The 24713-nt window shown below is 43.0% G+C and overlaps 1 protein-coding gene across 1 annotated transcript in view; it reads right to left on the reverse strand.

Moving 5' to 3' along the window:
• LOC115116274 (potassium voltage-gated channel subfamily H member 7-like) overlaps positions 1-24713 on the reverse strand; it is a 97199-nt gene that overhangs the window by 5564 nt on the left and 66922 nt on the right. Inside the window, exons 11-13 of the mRNA XM_065012426.1 lie at positions 12691-12896; positions 7336-7420; positions 6929-7162 (exon numbers count right to left, since the gene is read on the reverse strand). Coding sequence (XP_064868498.1) covers positions 6929-7162; positions 7336-7420; positions 12691-12896 — 525 coding nt within the window. The remainder of the gene's footprint in view (positions 1-6928; positions 7163-7335; positions 7421-12690; positions 12897-24713) is intronic.

The following is a 24713-nucleotide window of genomic DNA, read 5'->3' on the forward strand; positions in this document are numbered from 1 at the left end:
ATACACAACACCCCACAAGACACGCCGCCAGGCAGGGCTTGACATGAACTTTTTTAGCCACTTAGGATAGCTGTTTTACCTGTCCGAAAGCTGATGTCACTTGTACGTAACACCATCAGTAAAGGGGTGACTGAATATGACTGAAGTAAATAGGAGGGATCTGAAATCATTTTCTGCTCTTGCCATGTATCACGTGTCAAACTCGTTCCATGGAGGGCCGAGTGTTTTCGCTCCTCCCTTGTACTTGATTAATGAATTAAGGTCAATGATTAGTAAGGAATCACCTGGTTGTCTAGGTCTTGAATGTAAAAACCAAAAACCACTAGTCCCTCTATGGAATGAGTTTGACACCCCTGCCATAGACGATGTTATCGCCCCCTAGCGACCATCCAAAATAATGTACCAAAAAAAAGTTAATAAGTAAATACAAGAAGACTAGCTGGCATTCTATGTGAGGGAGAAGAGGAATCATGACATTGACAAAAAATATATTTAGTGGAGCCAAATATTTAGCAAGACCTATCTGGCGATCTGTGTATGCCAAAGCGAGTAGATGTAGACGAGTGACACAGTCAACGAGTCTCGCTGGCTGTGTGTCTTGTGAAGGGTTATAAATCATCATGGGCTCCAGAGCAACCATGCTGTCTTCAGAACTGGATAATCATAAGCTGATTCACATTCTTCCCTCATCCTCCTCTCATATTAGGCCTAGGTTTCTATATGCGTTGTATGTACTGTATGTTTCACATTGCTAGAATAATATGGAAATAAGCCTAGGCCAACTACGCATTTCTTTTAATATGTTTTCCTCAGCTGTAGCCTATTTCTTTTAAATGTCTTGGTATTGTTTGCTCAATAATTATTCAAATGTAAAATATGCAAATTTGGGAAATTAAACACTTTATTAGAATAGTTTGGAAAATAGTCTTCATTCCTTTAAAATGTGTCTTTGTGCTTTTATAATATTTCAGTTAGTAGGATTAGACTTTTGGTCGTTTGGTTCACAATGGCAAGGAAGTTTTTTTTTTTTGCCTCACATGCATTCATCATTTCTGTATAATAATGCTGTAAGGTTTGTTCAAATTTCTCATTTGATCTTTATATCTTGCTATTGTTTCTTCTATCTCTCTCATTATTACCTTAAGCCTCCCATGTTTCTGGGTTATTCCAAAACAACTTAAAACTTTTTGATATCGCCTAGAACTGCGGCAGGAGAAATCTAGCATGCATTTAAGAGTGGCTTAATAGGTGTCATGCCCTGACCTTAGAGAGACTTTTTATTTCTCTATTTGGTTAGGCCGGGGTGTGATTTGGGGAGCGCATTCTAGTTTTTCTATTTCTTTGTTGGCCGGGTATGGTTCCCAATCAGAGGCAGCTGTCTATCGTTGTCTCTGATTGGGGATCATACTTAGGCAGCCTTTTCCCCCACCTTAGATTGTGGGATCTTGATTTTGTATTGTTACTGTGTAGCCTGCAGAACGTTACGGTCGTTTATATGTTGGTGTTTTTTGGTGTTCATCAAATAAAGTAAGCTGTACACTTACCACGCTGCACCTTGGTCTAATTATTTCGTCAACGAACGTGACAATAGGTCAAGTCATACTCATATCAAATGGAGAGGAAATAGAAAATAGAAAGACGCTTTAACACACAACTATTTTGTTGTTGTGTTGTTTGTATTATTTTTGTTGTTGCATTGTTTGTACAGTGCCTTGCGAAAGTATTCGGCCCCCTTGAACTTTGCGACCTTTTGCCACATTTCAGGCTTCAAACATAAAGATATAAAACTGTATTTTTTGTGAAGAATCAACAACAAGTGGGACACAATCATGAAGCGGAACGACATTTATTGGATATTTTAAACTTTTTTAACAAATCAAAAACTGAAAAATTGGGCGTGCAAAATTATTCCCAGGATACTGTGAACCATCAGATCCTCCTCTCCACCCTCTCCGAGTTGGGCATCTCCGGCGCGGCCCACGCTTGGATTGCGTCCTACCTGACAGGTCGCGCCTACCAGGTGGCGTGGCGAGAATCTGTCTCCTCACCACGCGCTCTCACCACTGGCGTCCCCCAGGGCTCTGTTCTAGGCCCTCTCCTATTCTCGCTATACACCAAGTCACTTGGCTCTGTCATAACCTCACATGGTCTCTCCTATCATTGCTATGCAGACGACACACAATTAATCTTCTCCTTTCCCCCTTCTGATGACCAGGTGGCGAATCGCATCTCTGCATGTCTGGCAGACATATCAGTGTGGATGACGGATCACCACCTCAAGCTGAACCTCGGCAAGACGGAGCTGCTCTTCCTCCCGGGGAAGGACTGCCCGTTCCATGATCTCGCCATCACGGTTGACAACTCCATTGTGTCCTCCTCCCAGAGTGCTAAGAACCTTGGCGTGATCCTGGACAACACCCTGTCGTTCTCAACTAACATCAAGGCGGTGGCCCGTTCTTGTAGGTTCATGCTCTACAACATCTGCAGAGTACGACCCTGCCTCACACAGGAAGCAGCGCAGGTCCTAATCCAGGCACTTGTCATCTCCCGTCTGGATTACTGCAACTCGCTGTTGGCTGGGCTCCCTGCCTGTGCCATTAAACCCCTACAACTCATCCAGAACGCCGCAGCCTGTCTGGTGTTCAACCTTCCCAAGTTCTCTCACGTCACCCCGCTCCTCCGCTCTCTCCACTGGCTTCCAGTTGAAGCTCGCATCCGCTACAAGACCATGGTGCTTGCCTACGGAGCTGTGAGGGGAACGGCACCTCAGTACCTCCAGGCTCTGATCAGGCCCTACACCCAAACAAGGGCACTGCGTTCATCCACCTCTGGCCTGCTCGCCTCCCTATCACTGAGGAAGTACAGTTCCCGCGCAGCCCAGTCAAAACTGCTCTGGCCCCCCAATGGTGGAACAAACTCCCTCACGACGCCAGGACAGCGGAGTCAATCACCACCTTCCGGAGACACCTGAAACCCCACCTCTTTCAGGAATACCTAGGATAGGATAAAGTAATCCTTCTCACCCCCTCCCCCCTTAAAAGATTTAGATGCACTATTGTAAAGTGGCTGTTCCACTGGATATCTTAAGGTGAACGCACCAATTTGTAAGTCGCTCTGGATAAGAGCGTCTGCTAAATGACTTAAATGTAAATGTAATGTAATGTATTGTAATGTAATGTATTGTAATGCATTGTATTGTAATGTATTGTATTGTAATGTATTGTATTGTAATGTATTGTATAGATGCACTACTGTTCCACTGGATGTCATAAGGTGAATGCACCAATTTGTAAGTCGCTCTGGATAAGAGCGTCTGCTAAATGACTTAAATGTAAATGTTTGGAAGGTGGCCCATGTACTCCGCCTTCACAAAGGTGGTGACCCTTGTGACCTGAATAATTGTCTCCCTATGGTATTTCTAAACTTTCCTGCCTAGCTAAAATATTAGAATCCTTGATTAAGTCTCAGCTAAGATCTTATTCTAAATGTACATCATTTGGGTTTTAGACCAGGTCATAGCACTATCTCTGCTGCATCTCTAGTTATAAATGATAACTCTGTGGATAAAAGGCAACATTGTGCTGCCCTCTTCATTGACCTGTCAAAGGCTTTTGATACTGTTGATTACACACTGCTAATTCAGAGGCTTTCCTCAATTGGCCTAGACCAGGCTGTATGTAACTGGTTTAAAAAGTACATGACAGATAGTATCTACTGTTGGATTCGACATTTGGAACATTATTAAGATATTAAATAAATGATAGAGAAGAAGAATGGTTCCCTGTAGAAAGACTGATGGCTTTGGGATGTGTTGGGTGGACGGGAGGAGAGCAACGTGTTGATATAGGGGAGACAGATGAACCTCTGTGGATTAGGTGAAGGAGGGGTTGAGGTCAGGAGGTGAGGTCAGATCCCCTGAAAGGAGTAATAAGGGTTTAGTATCCTGTTACTCTTTTCCTGTAGAACCATACGATGTAAGGATTGGATAGAAGGAGGAGTGTCTTAAGTGGGATATATATATCTGTGATGGGAGAAATGTTGGGTTGTCTGAATTACATCTGTACAGAACCTTTGGGCAGAATTAAACTTGGTTGAAGCTTCTCTAGAGTCCGTGAGTTATTTACTCTGAAAAATAAGAACCTAACACTTCTGATGGTGTTAAATCAGGTTTCCTGGGTATTATGAAAGGTGTCCTGCAGGGGTCGATTTCTGGACTCTGCACTTCTTACTGTTTACATTAACAATATGCAAAAAATGTAACTTATACTGTATGCTGATGATGCTGTTGTGTATGCTATTGCCTCATGGTTGACCAGGCTCGATCTGAACTACAGTCTACCTTCATTGTAGTACAGAAAAACTTTCTTGACCTGAAATTGGTATTGAATGGACGTAAAAAAATATTATGCGCACAAAAATAACTCTGATTTAAGCATACAGTTGAAGTCGGAAGTTTACATACACTTAGGTTGGAGTCATTAAAACAATTTTTTCAACCACTCCACAAATTACTTGTTAAGTTGGTTAGGCAAGTTGGTTAGGACATCTACTTTGTGCATGACACAAGTAATTTTTCCAAACAATTGTTCACAGACAGATTATTTCACTTATAATTCACTGTATCACAATTCCAGTGGGTCAGAAGTTTACATAAATTGACTGTGCCTTTAAACAGCTTGGAAAATTCCAGAAAATGATGTCATGGCTTTAGAAGCTTCTGATAGGCCAATTTACATAATTTGAGTCAATTGGAGGTGTACCTGTGGATGTATTTCAAATCCTACCTTCAAACCCAGTGCCTCTTTTGCTTGACATCATGGGAAAATCAAAAGAAATCAGCCAAGACCTCAGAAAAATAATTGTAGACCTCCACAAGTCTGGTTCATCCTTGGGAGCAATTTCCAAACGGCTGAAGGTACCATGTTCATCTGTACAAACAATAGTACACAAGTATAAACACCATAGGACCACGCAGCCGTCATACCGCTCAGGAAGGAGATGTATTCTATCTTCTAGAGATAAACGTACTTTGGACCATGTCAAGATGCTGGAGGAAACAGGTACAAAAGTATCTATATCCACATAACCTGAAAGGCCACTCAGCAAGGAAGAAGCCGCTGCTCCAAAACCGCCATAAAAAAGCCAGACTACGGTTTGCAACTGCACATGGGGACAAAGATCACACTTTTTGAAGAAATGTCCTCTGGTCTGATGAAACAAAAATGGAATTTTTTGGCCATAATGACCATTGTTATGTTTGGAGGCAAAAGGGGGAGGCTTGCAACTCGAAGAACACCATCCCAACCATGAAGCACGGGGGTGGCAGCATCATGTTGTCAGGGTGCTTTGCTACAGACGGGACTGGAGCACTTCACAAAATGGATGGCATCATGAGGAGGAAAATGATGTGGATATATTGAAGCAACATCTCAAGACACAAGTTAAAGCATGGAAGTTAAAGCTTGACCCTAAACATACTTCCAAATTTGTGGCAAAATGGCTTATGGACAACAAGGTCAAGGTATTGGAGTGGCCATCACAAAGCCCTGACCTCAATCCTATAGAAAATTTGTGGGCAGAACTGAAAAAGCTTATGCGAGCAAGGAGGCCTACAAACCCGACTCAGCTACACCAGCTTTGTCAAGAGGAATGTGCCAAATTTCACCCAATTTATTGTGGGATGCTTGTGGAAGGGTACCCGAAACGTTTAACCCAAGTTAAACAATTTAAAGGCAATGCTACCAAATACTAATTGAGTGTATGTAAACTTCTGACCCACTGGGAATGTGATGAAGAAATATAAACTGAAAAAAATAATTCTCTCTACTATTATTCTGACATTTCACAAAACAAAGTGGTGATCCTAACTGGAACTAGTAGAGAGTGTTGCAACCGAGGACAGACGATTTTTATGCTCTGTGTTTCAACACTCTGCGGTCCCATTCTGTGAGCTGTGTGGCCTACCACTTTGCGTATTAGCCGTTGTTGCTCCTAGATGTTTCCACTTCACAAAAACAGGACTTAAAATTGACCGGTGCAGCTCTAGAGGGGTAAACATTTGACGAACTGACTATTTGGAAAGGTGGCGTTCTATGACGGCGCCACGATGAGCTCTTCAGTAAGGCCATCATACTGCCAATGTGTGTCTATAGAGACTGCATGGATGTGTGCTCGATTTTATACACCTGTCAAAACGGGTGTGACTGAATTAACTGAATCAGATAATATGAAGGAGTGTCCACATACTTTTGAAAAAAGTTTTAAAAAAGAAGAAACCCACACAACGCTCTTGATAATATCACTGCTCTTTAATAAGCTTTACGTATCGGCCTCACGACCGTAGTCAGAGCTTTTGTGAGTTTTTAAAAATTTGCACCCTTATGCTTGGTAGGCCGATGTCCTCATTGTGGTTTTACAGACGTGTTTAATACGTTTTATGTACACACTTTATTTGAATATTTATGAAATGCATATTGTTATATTTGGTAGCACTTATTTGTTTTCCCTCGACTCCAACCCCATTCGATGCGTGGAACGGATGTGGGTGGGGCTATGTGTACATAAGATTGCTAATTAAAAAAACTCACAAAAGCTCTGACTAAGGCCGTGAGGCCGATACTTAAAGCTTATTAAGTGATACTATCAAGAGCAGTGTGCGGGTTTCTTCTTTTTTCTCATTTTATTTAACAGTTACAGCGCACCTGTAAAAATTATAGCTCAGATGTGCTAGTGCCTTTTGAATTTTGGTATACACTGTGTATGCAAAATGCATCATACTGGCTATATTTCTGTATTTAGAAAGTTATATATCTTGAAAACTTGATTGCTGACAAGCTAAATATGTTGGGACTATATCAACAATGGATAATGAAACAAATGTTGTTCAATGTTTGAGCACAGTAAGGGTTATGATTGTATTTCTGCTCACCAATGTTATTGTCACAAGAGGGAGTTCTCTCCATGCTGTCTCGTGCCTGGATGTCTCTGGTGTTCCTGGAGTCGAGCCCCAGTGCAGGGTCTTCCACCGAGGGACACCCCTGGATGGCTGGCCCCAGGGACCTCTGCTCCTCCTTCCCTGGGTGTTTCAGGTCAACTGAAGCTCTCTTTAGTCCTGAGTAGGACTCCCTCTCCGAGTTGTTTTCCGTTTCCTTGTTGCTTCCTCCTGTGGAATTGTAATCAACACGAGTCAGTGGAACACACCCGTGCTTCTAGTGCCACGGAAAGAATGCACTGAACTCTTCTGGGACTTAGAAAGGTGCTCGGTGAAAAATAACAATAAAACAAATGCATGCACAAAAGGAAGCGCTCGTTTCGGAGAATGTATATGGAACCCACCTTTAGTTGGATGTGGTGTGAAGGAGATTCGTCTTGTGCTCTTAACATCTTCTGGATCGGAATCACTAGCGTGAGAATACGCAGCCTGTGTAGATGGAAACATCAACACGTACAATCATTGAAACGGCATTCTAAATGGCACCTTATTCCCTTTATAGTGCACTTCTTTTGACCAGGGCCCAGAACTCTGGTGAAAGTAGTGCTCTAAATAGGGAATAGGGTGCCATTTGAGATGCACACTGCGCCCGTCTCGCAAATGTAATATAATAGTATGTACAACTTTTGACCAGGGGCCAGGGCTATGGTCAAGGTAGTGCTCTAAATAAGAAATAGGGTGCCATTTGAGATGCACTTTAGGCCCATCTCCTAAATGTAATGTAATATTATATAATGAATATTGTATAATCTGCTACAGCAACATATTATAGCAGTGGCCATGAGCATAGTTAAAGGACCAGTGCTGTCAGACACTTGATTGTCCTGTGTTTTATATACACTCACCGGCTATTTTATTAGGTGCACCCATTTAGGGTCGGACCCCCCTTTGCCACCAGAACAGCCTGAATTTTTCGAGGAAGTCTACAAGGTGAAGGAAACATTCCACAAGGATGTTGGTGCATGCTGACGCGATGGCATCATGCAGTTGCTGCAGATTGTATGGAGGTACATCATGCTGCGAACAGCCTGTTCCATCTCATCCCAAAGATGCTCTATTGGGTTGAGGTCTGCGCAGGCCACTCAAGCAAACAGAACTCGCTATCATGTTCCAAGCGATGTTTTCCACTCCTCAATTGTCCAGTGTTTGTTTAATCTTGTGCCCACTGGAGGCGTTTCTTCTTGTTATTAGCTGATAGTAGTGGAACCCGGTGTGGTCGTCTGGTGCAATAGCCCATCTGTGACAAGGATCAACGAGTTGTGCGTTCTGAGATGCTGTTCTGCACACCACCGTTGTACGGTGCCATTATTTGTCTGTTTGTGACCCACCTGTTCGCTTGCACGATTCTTGTCATTCTCCTTTGACGTTCCCCCCACAGGGACTGCCACTGACTGGATGTTTTTTGTTTATCGCACCACTATCTGTAAACCCTAGACACTGCTGTGTGTGAAAAACCCAGGTTAGCCCGCCTGACACCGGCGATCATACCACACTCAAAGTTGCTTAGGTCACTAATTTTGTCCATTCTAATTTTCAATTGAACAGTAACTGAATGCCTTGAGGCCTGTCTGCCTGTTTTATATAGCAAGCCAAGGCCACCTGATTGACTGTCTGTAGGAGCGATCCATTTATGTGAATGGGGGTGGTGTACCTAATAAACTGGTAGGTATTTCCACACTATGAGGTTTGAATAATACTGTGAAATTGTGAAAAGGATGATAATGCCAAGTGCTGTTGAAAAGACTGTCTGATATCTCAACCTGTTTTGGTGGGATGGAGTATTTACATGCCTGCCTAGTGACATCACCAGGTGGTGATTAATAGACCAATAAGAAAGAGTTCCAAACCTCTCTGCCAATAACAAATCATTTTTCGTTTTCCCTCCCTACTCAGACCATTCACAAACAGTCCTAGCAAAAAAATTATAATATCTTTTTTTTTTTCATTTTAATTGAAAACAAACACTGAGTTAATTGTTACCCAGAAGTTATTCAAAATTGAGATAAAGAACAGCTGCATTGGACCTTTAAGGAATGCTAAGTAAAGTCAGTGTAGATGACCTTTTCGAATACTTTCGAATACAGGGAGTGGTTTTTGATATAGTATTACTGATTTACCAGGATTATATTTAAGTGATAATGCCCTCGAAGCCGGTGTTTGGCCGGCAAACTGTGCCAATATATCCTCCAAACACCGGCTTCGAGGGCGTTATCACATTTATACAACGGGTTGCCAACATATTCAAATAATGATTTACATACACTACCGTTCAAAAGTTTGGGGTCACTTAGAAATGTCCTTGTTTTTTATTAAAGAAAAGCTCATTTATTTGTCTATTAAAATAATATCAAATTGATCAGAAATATAGTGTAGACATTGTTAATGTTGTAAATAACCATTGTAGCTGGAAGCAGATATTTTTAATGGAATATCTACATAGGCGTACAGAGGCCCATTATCAGCAACCATCACTCCTGTGTTCCAATGGCACATTCTGTTAGTTAATCCAAGTTTATCATTTTAAAAGGCTAATTGATCATTAGAAAGCCCTTTTGCAATTATGTTAGCACAGCTGAAAACTTTTGTACCGATTAAATAAGCAATAAAACTGGCCTTCTTTAGACTAGTTGAGTATCTGGAGCATCAGCATTTGTAGATTCGATTACAGGCTCGAAATGGCCAGAAACAAAGAACTTTCTTCTGAAACTCGTTAGTCTATTTTTGTTCTGAGAAATGAAGGCTATTCCATGCGAGAAATTGCCAAGAAACTGAAGATCTCGCACAACCCTGTGTACTACTCCCTTCACAGAACCGTGTAAACTGGCTCTAACCAAGTATATATTTTCAGAGTTTCAATGAGTTGTAAAAATGTCTCAGAGAACTCTGCTGAATTCCCTCAGTTGAAGGTCAGCTAAGTTAACCTAGGCTACTTAACGTTACTCGCTCTGTATTTTAAGTTGTTATATTATCATTAGAAGTCTATTATCAGGTAAAAGCATATACTTATTATTAATAATTTCTCAAATATTTATTAGCTAATCATTCAGTCGAATACGCTATGCTACAGACATTGAAGTTGTCTTTGAGCGTTAAGGGAACTCGGTCCACGAAATTGTTATTATATTTTTCAATCTTGAAATACAAGGGTGAATGTTATTAATCAGTGACTGAAATTTCACGCTACGTGATATTCACTTCTGAACTTGGAGACTTGGAGAGCACTCAAAGTGTTGTAGAACGCCCCTCTGAATAACGGGGCGTGGTTTTGGCATAACTGCGTTGTGAAAAAGAAAGACAGCATCAGGACACTGTTGTTCAGAAGAGCTAGTCAACAACTAAGTTAACACAATCACTTCAAAATGAAGCTGGAAAGACTGCAAACTAGCTGCACTTTGTTTCATTTTACCTTGTTAAAATTAAAATGTCTTTGTATACAGTGCATTCGGAAAGTATTCAGACCCCTGGACTTTTCCCACATTTTGTTACGTAACAGCCTTATTCCAAAATGTATAAAAAAAAAAAAATCCTCATCAATCTACACACAATACCCCATAATGACAAAACAAAGGCAGGTTGTTCGAAATTTTAGCAAATGTATTGAAGATTTTAAAAAACTGAAATACCTTATTTACATAAGTATTTCAAACGCTTTTCGATGAGACTCAGAATTGAGCTCAGGTGCATCCTGTTTCCATTGATCATCCTCGAGATGTTTCTACAACTTGATTGGAGTCCACCTGTAGTTAAGATCAATTAATTGGACATGATTTGGAAATGCACACACCTGTCTATATAAAGTCCCATAGTTGACAGAGCAAAAAACAAGCCATGAGATAGAAGGAATTGTCTGTAGAGCTCCTAGACAAGATTGTGTCGAAGCACAGATCTGGGGAAGCGTACCAAAACATTTCTGAAGCATTGAAGGTCCCCAAGAACACAGTGGCCTCCATCATTCTTAAATGGAATAAGTTTTGAACCATGAAGACTCTTCCTAGAGCTGGCTGCCCGGCCAAACTGCTCAATTGGGGGAGAATGGCCTTGGTCAGGGAGGTGACCAAGAACCCGCTGGTCACTCTGACAGAGGTCCAGAGTTTCTCTGTGGAGATAGGAGAACCGGCCAGAAGGACAACAATCTCTGCAGCACTCCACTAATCAGGCCTTTATGGTAGAGTGGCATGACAGAAGCCACTCCTCAGTAAATGGCACAAGACAGCCTGTTTGGAGTTTGCCAAAAGGCACTTATGGACTCTCAGACCATGAGAAACAAGATGCTCTGGTCTGATGAAACCAGGATTTAACTCTTTGGCCTGAATGCCAAGCGTCATGTCTGGAGAGAAACCTGGCACCATCCCTATGGTGAAGCAAAGTGGTGGCAGCATCATGCTGCGGGGATGTTTTTCAGCGGCAGGGACTGGGAGACTGGTCAGGATCTAGGGAAAGATGAACGGAGCAAAGTACAGAGAGATCCTTGATGAAAACCTGCTCCAGAGTGCTCAGGACCTCAGACTGGGGCAATGGTTCACCTTCCAACAGGACAACAACCCTAAGCACACAGCCAAGGCAATGCATGTCCTTGAGACGCTCAGTCAGAATGTCCTTGAGTGGCTCAGTCAGAGCGATTGAACATCTCAGGAGACCTAAAAAATAGCTGTGAAGCGACAGTCCCCATCCAATCTGACAGATCTTGATGGAATCTGCAGAGATGAATGGGACGAACTCCCCAAATACAGGTGTGCCTAGCTTGTAGCGTCATACCCAAGAAAACTCTAGGCTGTAATCGCTGCCTAAGGTGCTTCAACAAAGTACTGAGTAAAGGGTCTGAATAGTAATGTAAATGTGATATCTGTTTTTTCAAAATTTGCAAACATTTCTTTAAAACTATTCATTATGGGGTATTGTGTGACGATTGATGAGGGGGAAAAAAACTATATAATCAATTTTAGAATAAGGCTGTAACGTAACAAAACGTGGAAAAAGTTAAGGTCATAAAAATGATGTCAGCTGATTCATGATAACGACTGGCTGAGAAACGTTGCCTGCCTGTCTGTCTCGTTCCGACTCCCGACACCTTCATTACTATGGGACAGCTGGAGATCGAATTTGAATATTGAAACAATGTTGCAAATGTTGGACAGACAGACAACAAAGTTTATCCAAATCTCCGCTGTTGAAAACTAAATGTTATTCTAAAGAAAATGAGAGAATGTCTAGATGGTTTTTATAGTGGAGATTAAGTTTATAAAGTGCCTGGCTGGGTTGATGAGACAGTGGATTGCGCAGTCAGATGGAACAGAGTAAATAGGCATTTTAACATCATAGATTTAGCCGGTGGGAACTTGTGGAATAGACACTGGCTGGAATGTGGTTTTAACCAATCAGCATTCAGGATTAGACCCACCAGTTGTATGAAATATTTTATCTTAGACAATCTCATATGGCAAGTCTTATTTTTTTCTGTTATTGTCAGGACTTCATTGTTAGAATATGATACAGCATAAGATGCATCCCAAATGGCACCCTGTTCCATATACTCTATAGTACACTACTTTTGACCAGAGCCCTACGAGCCTTGCTCACTAAAAGGAGTTCACTATAAAGGGAATATTGTACCATTTGGGACACTACCCATGTTTACTGACCATACAGTTTTGACAGAGAACCCAATAGGTTTGTGTTAGGGCCATCTGATGTAAATGTACCTTGCCATTCTCGTCTCTGAGGTCGAATGTCAGCTCCAGATTTTTCCGGAAAAAATCAGCGAACTCAGGGTACATGTCAAGCACCTCCAGGAGATCTTCCCTCTGGATCGTGTGCAGGTCACAGTAACTCAGGGCTCTGACGTCCGCATTGGACTTCCCAGGCTTGGAGTACAGATGGATCATTTCCCCAAAGATGTCATTCTTCCCTGGTGAGTAGAGAGCGAGAGAGTAGATTGGGTTAAGTTCTTAGAGAGAATTATCAGAATACTCTAGCCATCAGGAGATCTGGTTTGAGTCTCTCAGTAAATATAAGATGATCATAAACTCATCTCTTTTTCAGGACCCTGTCTTTCAAAGATAATTAGTCAAAATCCAAATAACTCCACAGATCTTCATTGTAAAGGGTGTAAACACTGTTTCCCATGCTTGTTCAATGAACCATAAACAATTAATGAACTTGCACCTGTGGAACGATCATTAAGACACTAACAGCTTACAGACAGTAGGCAATTGAGGTTAGTTATGAAAACTTAGGACACTAAAGAGACCTTTCTACCGACTCTGAAAAACACCAAAAGAAAGATGCCCAGGGCCCCTGCTCATCTGCGTGAACGTGCCTTAGGCATGCTGCAAGGAGGCATGAGGACTGCAGATGTGGCCAGGGCAATAAATTTTAATGTCCGCACTGTGAGACGCCTAAGACAGTGCTACAGGGAGACAGGACGGGCAGCTGATCGCCCTCGCAGTGGCAGACCACGTGTAACAACACCTGCAACAGGATCGGTATATCCGAACATCACACCTGCAGGACAGGTGCAGGATGGCAACAACAACTGCCCGAGTTACACCAGGAATGCACAATCTCTCCATCAGTGCTCAGACTGTCCGCAATAGGCTCAGAGAGGCTGGACTGAGGTCTTGAAGGCCTGTTGAAGTAAGGCAGGTCCTCACCAGACATCACCGGCAACAATGTCATCAATGGGCACAAACCCACCGTCGCTGGATGAGACAGGACTAGCAAAAAGTGCTCTTCACTGACAAGTCGTGGTTTTGTCTCACCAGGAGTGATGGTCGGATACGCGTTTATCGTAGAAGGAATGGACTGTACTCTGGAGCAGGATCGATTTGGAGGTGTAGGGTCCGTCATGATCTAGGGGGGTGTGTCACAGCATCATCGGACAGAGCTTGTTGTCATTGCAGGCAATCTCAATGCTGTGCGTTACAGGGAAGGCATCCTCCTCCCTCATGTGGTACCCTTCCTGCAGGCTCATCCTGACATGACCCTCCAGCATGACAATGCCACCAGCTATACTGCTCATTCTGCTCATGATTTCCTGCAAGGCAGGAATGTCAGCATTCTGCCATGGCCAGCGAAGAGCCCGGATTTCAATCCCATTGAGCACGTCTGGGACCTGTTGGATAGGAGGGTGAGGGCTAGAGCCATTCCCCCCAGAAATGTCTGGGAACTTGGTGGAAGAGTGGGGTAACATCTCACAGCAAGACCTGGCAAATCTGGTGCAGTCCATGAGGAGGAGATGCACTGCAGTACTTAATGCAGCTGGTGATACAGATACAGACTTTTGATTTTGACCCCCTCTTTGTTCAGGGAGACATTATTCAATTTCTGTTAGTCATATGTTCAGTTCATGTCTCAGTTGTTGAATCTTGTTATGTTCATACAAATATTTCCACATGTTAAGTTTGCTGAAAATAAACGCAGTTGACAGTGAGAGGACGTTTCTTTTTTTGCCGCGTTTATATTCTCAGAAGATTAGGAGAACGGCTCTGTCTGTCTGCGTGTAACACAGGAGACTGCTGAGGAAAGGCCGGCTCATAATGAAGACTCTAATGGAGCATAGGGAATGGCATCAAACACATGGAAACCATGGAAACCATGTGTTTGATACCATTCCACTTAAGGTGCCACCCACCTCCTGCGGAGTGTAGACTAATGCACTCGACTGGTGTGGAGAAGGACGGCCTGTCTGGGTTTGCCTTTGAGGATATGAAAAGTAGAGTGCCTATTTTCTTTCTGTCTCTATATGCGTTGTCAACTCAAGGTCTGTACATCAGTGGTCTTGATCCATGATTTAAACAAAGTAATACAGTATACAGTATATCCGATAGAAACAAATTTGATGTGATGAGCACCGTTTAAGTTAGGGATCAACATACTTTGCTTGTTCAACTACAAAAAGGAATCGATTGTTGTGATAATGAGATGCAATGCATTTGTTAAATTTGGAATTTCTCTTGTATAATGAATTATATTATGCTCTTTACAAACGTGAGAGACCAGTTTGTCAGCTCTCAGCGGGTGGCGTGTATACAGAGTGTATAGTTTAAAGGGCATCTTAAGCCACTCGTCATTGGGCTTAAGGCGGCCTTTCAGTGGTGCCAGGTCTTAGTAAATGTCAACCCATGTGCAGCATTTTGTGTGAATGAGATGCAATAGGTTGGACTGCTGTGTGGCTTTAAGTGACCTATGAGGAGTGGCCTCCAGCCTCAGTGTTCCACCTCAGCAGAGACCAGATACTTCCCTAACACACGACTGCAGCACAGCAGAGTGGCTCAGAGTAGAGGCCCACACTCAGCTCTCACACCAAGGCTTTGTATCATGATTACAATAGAACACTAGCCTACTACAAACAATTCACATGTTTTTGGTTCTCAAAAGCATCCATTTAGCCTATACATACAAATGGATTTCTCTGTGATATATTAAAACTATATGTTTTGTTTGTTTGCATATTCAACACCTGAATGTATTTTATACTAGTTAATACTAGTCTTATCTGGTTAGGATTTCCCCGCTAGCACAATGGATCTGGGCCGATTCTGGGCGAGAGTCGGGGCACTTGGGCTGAGAGTCAGACTCGGCCGACATCATGTGGCCCGAGTCTGTGCCGCCTCAGGCACTATTACTTATGGCTAGGATGCGGGGATTGTGCTCGGGCCGATTCCGGTGTGAGTTATCTGGCCCGAATGGGGCTCGGGCCGATTGTGGTTACTTGGGGCTCGGGCCGATTGGGGCTACTCTCTACTCTCTGGCAGATGATTACATGGGCTGCTTTATATAACATTTCATTATTTATTTATTCCCCCATATTTTCTCATTGTTTTTTGTGATTAAAAAAAATAGAATTAACATTTCAAATAAATTCTTTAAGAGTCCTGTTTAAGTAGTATTTTAGTATTTGGAAACTTTGTGCAAGGAAATTGACGAGCATTAAAAACCTTGTGCATGGAGCCTCCCGAGTGGCGCAGCGGTCTAAGACACTGCATTGCCGTACAAACTGCGTTGCTGCAAATGCTAGTTCGATACCCATGCCGGCAGTGACCGGGAGACACATGAGGCCCAGCGTCGTCTGAGTTAGGGGAGGGTTTGGCCAGCCTGGATGTCCTTGTCTCATCATGCTGTAGCGACTCCTTGTGGTGGGCCGGGTGCATGCACACTGAAATGTTGTTTTCTCTGACAAAACATTTTTTCGGGGGGTGGATGGGTATAATTTGTATGCATAAAATGTGTAATAGTAATATTTAAAATAACTAAATGACTAAATGTGCATTGGGCCGCTTCTGGGGGTGTTCTGGTAAGATGCCGGCAAAGTAGGCTGAATTCCGGTAGACGGAAACTGCCCAATGTACTTGGGGCGATTCTGGGCAGTCATTCATTTTGAATCCGGGCCGAGACCTACACCCGATTCCAGGCTGATTCAATCAGTTCCGCCACCCCGGGAAAAGGGCCGCTTCTGGGCCGATTCCTCATTGCTAGCTGGGTTTCCTTCTCACATTTAGACAAGAACAGTGACTAGAGAAATTAAGCGGTGCCAGTTCATAAAGGAAACCCGAATGCCCTGGTACCAACTAGAGGCTAGTATCAATAACGTCTATCTTATTGGGTGGGTATTTCAACTTTACGGTTCTGCTGCCATTTGCAGCTACTGCTACTATGTGATGGCTTCTTGCTTTGCATCAACGCTGCTGTGTAACTAGATGTTTCTCGCTATGGTCCTGTGTTCTGATATAATATTTTCTTTGCGAATGCTCACTAGCAGAGTTTGAACCTCGTCCACGTCGTTCAACATGGTCATGTTGCAATGTTTGGCTGCTGTGAGGATGTCACTGATTGCGAGAATCAACCATGTTGCTGCTCTATTGTTGTCAGTCAATAGCGGCTACAAACTAGCTAGCTAAGTAGAATTAGCCTCGGGAGTAGCCTATCATATATATCAAACTACTCGTTTGTTCCCAAAACCTGCTTTCAGGCAGATACGGCACGCTCCGTGAACACACACCCCATCATGGGGAATCATCCCGTCAGAAAAAAAGAAGGAAGAAGCCTATGCTAGGCTACCATACAGGCAATGCGTCGAAAAATACAGGAGTTAGTAGCAATGTTTTTTAATCATGATTAGGAGATTAATTGTATTGGTCACACAAACATATTTAGCAGATGTTATTGCAGGTGTAGAAAAATGCTTGTGTTCCTAGTTCCAACAGTGCATAATCTAACAATTCACAACAATACACAGAAATCTAAAAGTAAAAGAATGGAATTAATAAATATATAAATATTAGGAGGTGGAATGTTAGAGTGGCATTGGCTAAAATACAGTAGAGTACACAATATATATATATATATATGAAATGAGTAAAACAGTATGTAAACATTTTTCAAGTGACTAGTGTTCCATTATTAAAATGACCAGTGATTCCATGTCTATGTACATGGGGTAGCAGCCTCTTTGGTGCAGGTTTGAGTAACCGGGTGGTAGTCGGCTAGTGATGGCTATTTAACAGTCTGATGGCCTTGAGATAGCTGTTTTTCTCTTTGGTGTTTTTCTCTTTGGTGCATGATTGAGGGTGGTAGTCGGCTAGTGATGGCTATTTAACAGTCTGATGGCCTTGAGATAGCTGTTTTTCAGTCTCTCGGCCCCAGCTTTTATGCACTTCACCTTCTGGATGATGACGGGGTGAACAGGCCGTGGCTCGGGTGGTTATTGTCCTTAATGATCTTTTTGGCCTTCCTGAGACATCGGGTACTGTAGGTGTCTTGGAGGGCAGGCAGTGTGCCCCCAGCACCACCCTCTGGAGAGCCATGTGGTTGCGGGTGGTGCAGTTGCCGTACCAGGCGGTGATACAGCCTGACAGGATACTCTCAATTGTGCATCTATAAAACTTTGTGAGGGTCTTAGGGGCTAAGCCAAATTTCTTCAGCTTCCAGAGGTTGAAGAGGCGCTGTTGTGTGGGTGGGTAGACCATTTCAGATTGTCAATGATGTGTATGCCGAGGAACTTTTCACCCTCTCCACTCGTGTCCCGTCGATGCGGATGGGGGTGTGCTGTCCTGAAGTCCACAATCAGCTCCTTCGTTTTGTTGATATTGAGGGAGAGGTTATATTCCTGGCACCACTCCACCAGAGCTCTTACCTCCTCCCTATAGGCTGTGTCGTCATTGTTGGTAATCAGGCCTATGACAGTTGTGTCGTTTGTAAACTTGATGAGTTAGAGGCTTGCGTGGCCATGCAGTTATGGGTGAACAGGGAGGGAGCTGAGCACACACCCTTGTGGGGCCCCTATCTTGAGGTTCAGCGTAGTGGAGGTGTTGTTTCCTACCTTCACCATCTGGTGGCGACCCGTCAGGAAGTCCAGGTCCCAGTTGCACAGAGCGGGGTTAACAGCCTTACGAGGGTTAACACGCTTAAACGTCTTACTCACGTCGGTCATAGAGAAGGAGAGCCCACAGTCCTTGGTAGCGGGTCACATCGGTGGCACTGTGTTATCTTCAAAGTGGGCGAAGAAGGTGTTTAGCTTATCCGGGAGCAAGACGTCGGGGTCCGCGATGTGGCTGGTTTCCCCTTTGTAATCCATGATTGTCTGTAAACCTTGCCACATACGTCTCGTGTCTGAGCCATTGAATTGTGACTCCACTTTGTCTCTGTACTGACGTTTTGCCTATTTGTCTTACAGTCACCTAGCCGTGGTTAAATGTGGTTAAAAACGTTCAGTTTTGCGCAAATGCTGCCATTTATCCATGGTTTTTGGTTTGGTTAGATTGGGTAGTCACAGTGGGAACCACATCCCCAATACACTTCCTGATGAACTCAGTCACCGTGTCCGTGTACACATCAATGTTATTCTCATAGGCAACCCTGAACATGTCCCAGTCCGCGTGATCAAAACACGCGGACTGGGACATGTTGAAGCATGGATTTCGATTGTTCAGACCAGCGTTGAATAGACCTTAGCATGGGCACTTCCTGTTTTAGTTTCTGCCTATATGAAGGGGGGAGCAGAATGGAGTTGTGATCTGATTTGCCAGAGGGAGAGCGGGGGAGGGCCTTGTAGCCATCCTGGAAGGGAGAGTAACAATGTTTGAGAGTTTTTGAAGCGCGAGTACTACAGGCAATTTGTTGATAGGACTTCGGTAGTATTTTCATAAAATGTGTTTTGTTAAAATCCCCAGGTACAATAAATGCGGCCACAGGATATGTGGTTTCCAGTTTGCACAATCGTGGTATCGGCTTGAGGGGGAATATGTACGGCTCTGACTATAACCGAAGAGAATTCTCTTGGGGGGTAATACGGACGGCATTTGATTTGAAGGCATTATAGGTTGGTTGAACAAAAGGACTTCAGTTCCTGTACGTTATCACAATCACACCATGAGTAGTTGATCATGAAACATACACCACCACCTTTCTTCCTCCAAGAGTTCTTTATTCCTGCCTGCACAACGTACTGAGAACCCAGCTGGCTGTATGGACAGGGACAGTATATCCGGAGAGAGCCATGATTCTGTGAAATAGAGTATGTTACAGTTCCTGATTTCTCTCTGGAAGGAGATCCTTGCCATGAGCCCATCTACTTTATTGTCCAGGGACTGAACATTAGCCAGTAGTATACTGGGGTGGATGGTGTGCACACCTCCTGAGTCGGCCTAGAAGTCCACTCCGAATACCTCTTCTCCACCGGCGGCGTCTTGGAGAAGCCTCTGGGATAAGTTCAATTGCCCTTGGGGGTACGAACAAAGGATCCAATTCCGGAAAGTCGTATTTCTGGTCGTAATGCAGGTGAGTTACTGTCGCTCTGTTATCCAAAAGTTATTTCCGGCTGTATTTAATAACACAAAAAACATTCTGGGCTAATAATGTAAGAAATAACAGACAAAAAAACGAAATACAGAAAAATACAGTTGATTAGGAACCAGAAGATGAGCTGCCACGTCTCTCAGCGTCATCTATCATGGTGATTCGATAGTATTTCAGTCTATATGCATACGTTTATCGTTTAGTGCAGCATCAATATCGATTTTCGTTTCACTGCACATCGCGCAGCGCATGAGAACACTGGAATTATGCATACTGTCACTGATGGCTATATTTACGGGTCATGCCAGTCACATTAGTAGTGACTTGCGCCGGCAGTCACACCTTAAATGTTGTACAAGTCATTATGACTATGGAACCCTATTCCCCTACACAGTTTAAGATAGAACGCATTCAACTTGTATTAATTTGCAGAATATTCTGGATTATTGCACTTATATAGCCACACTCCTGCTGGTTTCTGCTCTTAGCAATCTGAGTATCTATGTTCATGGTAGCATATTTGTTGCATGAGTCACACTATTAGCATACATTTACGGTATAATTTCAGTCAACGTAGTTATATTTGATTCTTATTTGCAGCAGTAGATTGAAGCTTTTTATTAGTATGTCTTATGTGTTATGGATTTTAAATAGCTGGTCCTCCCTGTCAATCCATCTTGCATTCTAGTAGTATTATTCTTATTCTATCATATGTTATTGTATTGTATGCTATTTTAGCAATCACTTCATTCTAGGCATCATGTGTTAGTAGTTGCATTTTTTTGTGCATTTTGTTATTTTCATGTCTTACATACTAGTTATATTATGTGTTGAGGCTGTAACTCGTAATGCTGTGGTGAATGCTTGCACATTCAGGTGTTAGCTGGCTTTCTTTGCTTCATTTTCCACACACAATATGGCATGGCTGCCAATATTGCATCGTGGGAGCATGTGCTGGTTAGGCTCTGTATACATCACCTAGGTGGATGTTGTGTTATTCATGCATGGCTGTATGTTCTGTACTATCTGCACATGGTGTTATGGCATGGTGGCTATTGTTGCAAGAGCACACAGTGAGGTTGTTGTTACTTAGAAGGCAACACTAGCTATTCCTTCCACAGCATCTGCTGAAGCATTGCAGTACGATGGCACATCATTTTAGGATAGTAGTGTCGGGTTCACCTAGGGGTCAGGAAAAGGGTTGTACCAAAATGTTTGATGTATTAGAATAATTGATTATGCTTATGTTTTATTAATAGAAGGGGAGGGGTTATAAGACCCCTCCCTCCTTACATGTGTAGGGTCCTAGACTACAGATTAACAATATATATATTCATTATATAGTTTTAGAATTGTTCCAGTTGTTTGCTCTTTCTCTCTCTCTCACTCTCTTTTAAAGAAGACCCCTCTTAGAAATGTGTGACTGAGACAGAACTCTGCAGGGGAGTGTGGGAGATAAGAGACATTCCACAATAAATCAACTTTGGGGAGTGGACATTTATTGCCTAGCTTTTAGATAACACTGAAACTCTATGTTTGTATAGCTATAGATGCAGGGTTTTGGCAGAAAGGTAATGACGTAGTCAGTGACATCACTAAGGCGGGACTTCGGTTTAATAAAACAACTTGAGAACTTTTGGATGGGCTGTTGATACTAGCATTACCTAGCATGTGGTGGGCTTGATAAACACCTATATGGCGTGTATATCAGTGTTGACGATCAAGCATTAATGGTCCCTTATGGGAAGCTCTGTTAGAGCTTATTCAGACACTCTTATATGCAGGCATATCTAGTAATTTACAGTGCATTCGGAAAGTATTCAGACCCCTTGACCCGTTTTGTTACGTTACAGCCTTATTCTAAAATGTATTAAATAAAATATGTTCCTCATCAATCTACACACAATAATGACGAAGCGAAAACCGCTAAATTTATTTTGAAAATATATTACAAATTAAAAACACATATTTACATAAGTATGCAGACCCTTTGCTATGAGACTCAAAATTGAACTCAGGTGCATCCTGTTTCCATTGATCATCCTTGAGATGTTCCTACAACTTGATTGGAGGCCACCTGTGATAAATTCAATTGTTTGGACATGATTTGGAAAGACAAACACCTTTCTATCAGTTGACAGTTCATGTCAGAGCAAAAACCAAGCCATGACTGAAAGAATTGTCTGTAGAGTTCTGAGACAGGATTGTGACGAGGCAAAGTTCTTGGGAAGGGTACAGCATTGAAGGTCCCCAAGAACACAATGGCCTCAATCATTCTTAAATGGAACCACCAAGACCAAGTTTGGAACCACCAAGACTCTTCCGAGAGCTGGCCGCCTGGCCAAACTGAGCATTTGGGGGAGAAGGGACATGGTTAGGGAGGTCACCAAGAACCAGATGGTCACCCATGACAGAGCTCCAGAGTTCCTTTGTGGAGATGGGAGAACCTTCCAGTAGGACAACCATCTCTGCAGCACTCCACCAATCAGTCCTTTATGGTAGAGTGGCCAGACGGAAGCCACTCCTCAGTAAAAGGCAAATGACAGCCCGTTTGGAGTTTGCCAAAAGGCATACCATGAGAAACAAGATTATTTGGTCTGATGAAACCAAGATTGAACTCTTTGGCCTGAATGCCAAGCGTCACGTGTGGAGGAAACCAAGAACCGATCATCACCTGGCCAATACCATCCCTACGGTGAAGCATGGTGGTGGCAGCATCACACTGTGGGGATGTTTTTCAGTGGCAGGGACTGGGAGACTAGTCAGGATCGAGGCAAAGATGAACGGAACAAAGGACAGAGAGATCCTTGATGAAAACCTGCTCCAGAGTGCTCAGGACCTCAGAATGGGGCGAAGGTTCACCTTCCAACAGGACAACGACCCTAAGCACACAGTAAAGGCAATGCATGAGTGCCTTCAGGCCAAGTCTCTGAATGTCCTTGAGTGGCCCAGTCAGAGCCCGTACTTGAACCTGATCTAACATCTCTGGAGAGACCTGAAAATAGCTGTGCAGCAACGCTCCCCATCCAACCTGACAGAGCTTGAGTGGATCTGCAGAGAAGAATGGGAGACCCCCCCAAATACAGGTGTGCCAAGCTTGTATCATCATACTCAAGAAGACTTGAGATTGTAATCACTGCCAAAGGTGCTTTCACAAAGTACAGAGTAAAGGGTCTAAATACTTATGTAAATGTGATTTATTGTTCATTTTTATTCATAAAACTATTTTTACTTTGTCATTATGGAGTATTGTTTGAATATTGATTAGGGGAAAAAACAATTTAATCATTTTTAGAATAAGGCTCTAATGTAACAAAATTTGGAAAAAGTGAAGGGGTCTGAATACTTTCCGAATGAACTATATTGGGTCTATTTCTTTCGTTATCAGGTTAGACATTAGACATTAGCCTTTAGTTCAAGTAGACTATTTTTAGGTCTAGGTTTTCATTAGCAGGTCACTCTCACTGTGCACACTGTGCATGCTGCAGATGCATAAGCTACTGCTGAGCAATTTCAGTAGGACATTAGGCTATTTAGACAAAGTGGATACTTAGCTTAGTTGCGGTTTTCGGGGTTTGTTAATTATACTGTATGTTTTATGCCATGTGAGGGTATGTCATGCCTGAGCTGTGGCTCTCTGCAGCAGTCTACTGTATGGTCTTCTCTATGTACAATGTCTTCTGTTATCTAAACACATATGCCTTTTCTATTCCAATTTCAGTACGGCAAATGTGCCTTATCATGCTCCAATAGCAGGGATTCTGTTCAATTTGGGTGTCAGGACCCTTCAGCGCGCCGGCTGCTCAAGAATCCATCTGTCTGCCTACTCTCCATGGCCTAAGGAAAAGCAACAAACATATATCAGAATACAGTATCTCTCCTCTCTCTCAGTAGCACAAGTTTGAGTTCACGTTAAGGCAACAGTGTTGGGTTTACATGACACTTTCCCAGAGGTCTGAATGAACAAAGTGTTCGTTCCCTTTAATTGATTTCGTAAGATCTGTTTGCATTATGGACTGTCAAATTTGGAACATTGTCATCATCACCAGAACTAAGACCACTTTGTCCTCTCTTTCATGTTATGCTGCCTGCATGCTGAGCTTGGGCAGCACCTGGCAAACCTCTGTTCAACATTGATGCTGGTAATCAGTGACAAGATACTGGAACTCATCACGGCTCTGGTTCCTTCGTCAGAGCTGAGGGCTCGGTCTGAGCTATTGGCGCCCAATTCTGAATCGGCGCTGCTACTGTTTCTCAATTGATCCTGGCTTCACTCTGATCCTCTGCTACTACGACGTTAAAATGGATGTATTCTGAGATTGCGAAACCTACCTGAGTTGTTGCAGTATATGCTATATGATCATGATTGTCAGCCCGTGCATAAGTAGAATATCCTCATACACCAAGATGAGAGCTCTCTGTGCCTCCTGGGCTTCAAAAGAGCAATCTTCAGGCAATGCGAAAGGTTACCCTCAATGGATTCACATTAAGGGAGGGTGTTCTGGTTCATACAATGATATTATTAGAGGCAGTCGTCTTATGGCTTTCTACAGGATTGTTTCACGGTTGGGGAATACACTTTGCACAAATTTTTCTTTAATCATTGCATTAACCCACGATTTTCCGATTTAATTATGGACACTCACATTCCCAAAGGAATAGGAAGGGTAAAGGCATGCCATTTGTCACTGCTCAAACTAACACTGGTTTCTGTCCTTTATTCCATGTTACGCTACCCGCAGTAGCGACCACTGGCCACGCTGAGCGATCAAGTATTCATCACCGATGCGAGATACTGGTTTACGTCACGGCTCTGTCTCCTCTGCAAACGCTGCGGGCTATCTCCTGATATGCAGAAAAATGTAATTTCGCATCGGTGCTGCTTCCATGACTTCTCTCTGTCCCTGCGTCCACACTGACGACCATGGGA

The sequence above is a fragment of the Oncorhynchus nerka genome, linkage group LG3 (assembly GCF_034236695.1).
Source record: "Oncorhynchus nerka isolate Pitt River linkage group LG3, Oner_Uvic_2.0, whole genome shotgun sequence".
In the NCBI taxonomy this organism is placed as follows: Eukaryota; Metazoa; Chordata; class Actinopteri; order Salmoniformes; family Salmonidae; genus Oncorhynchus; species Oncorhynchus nerka.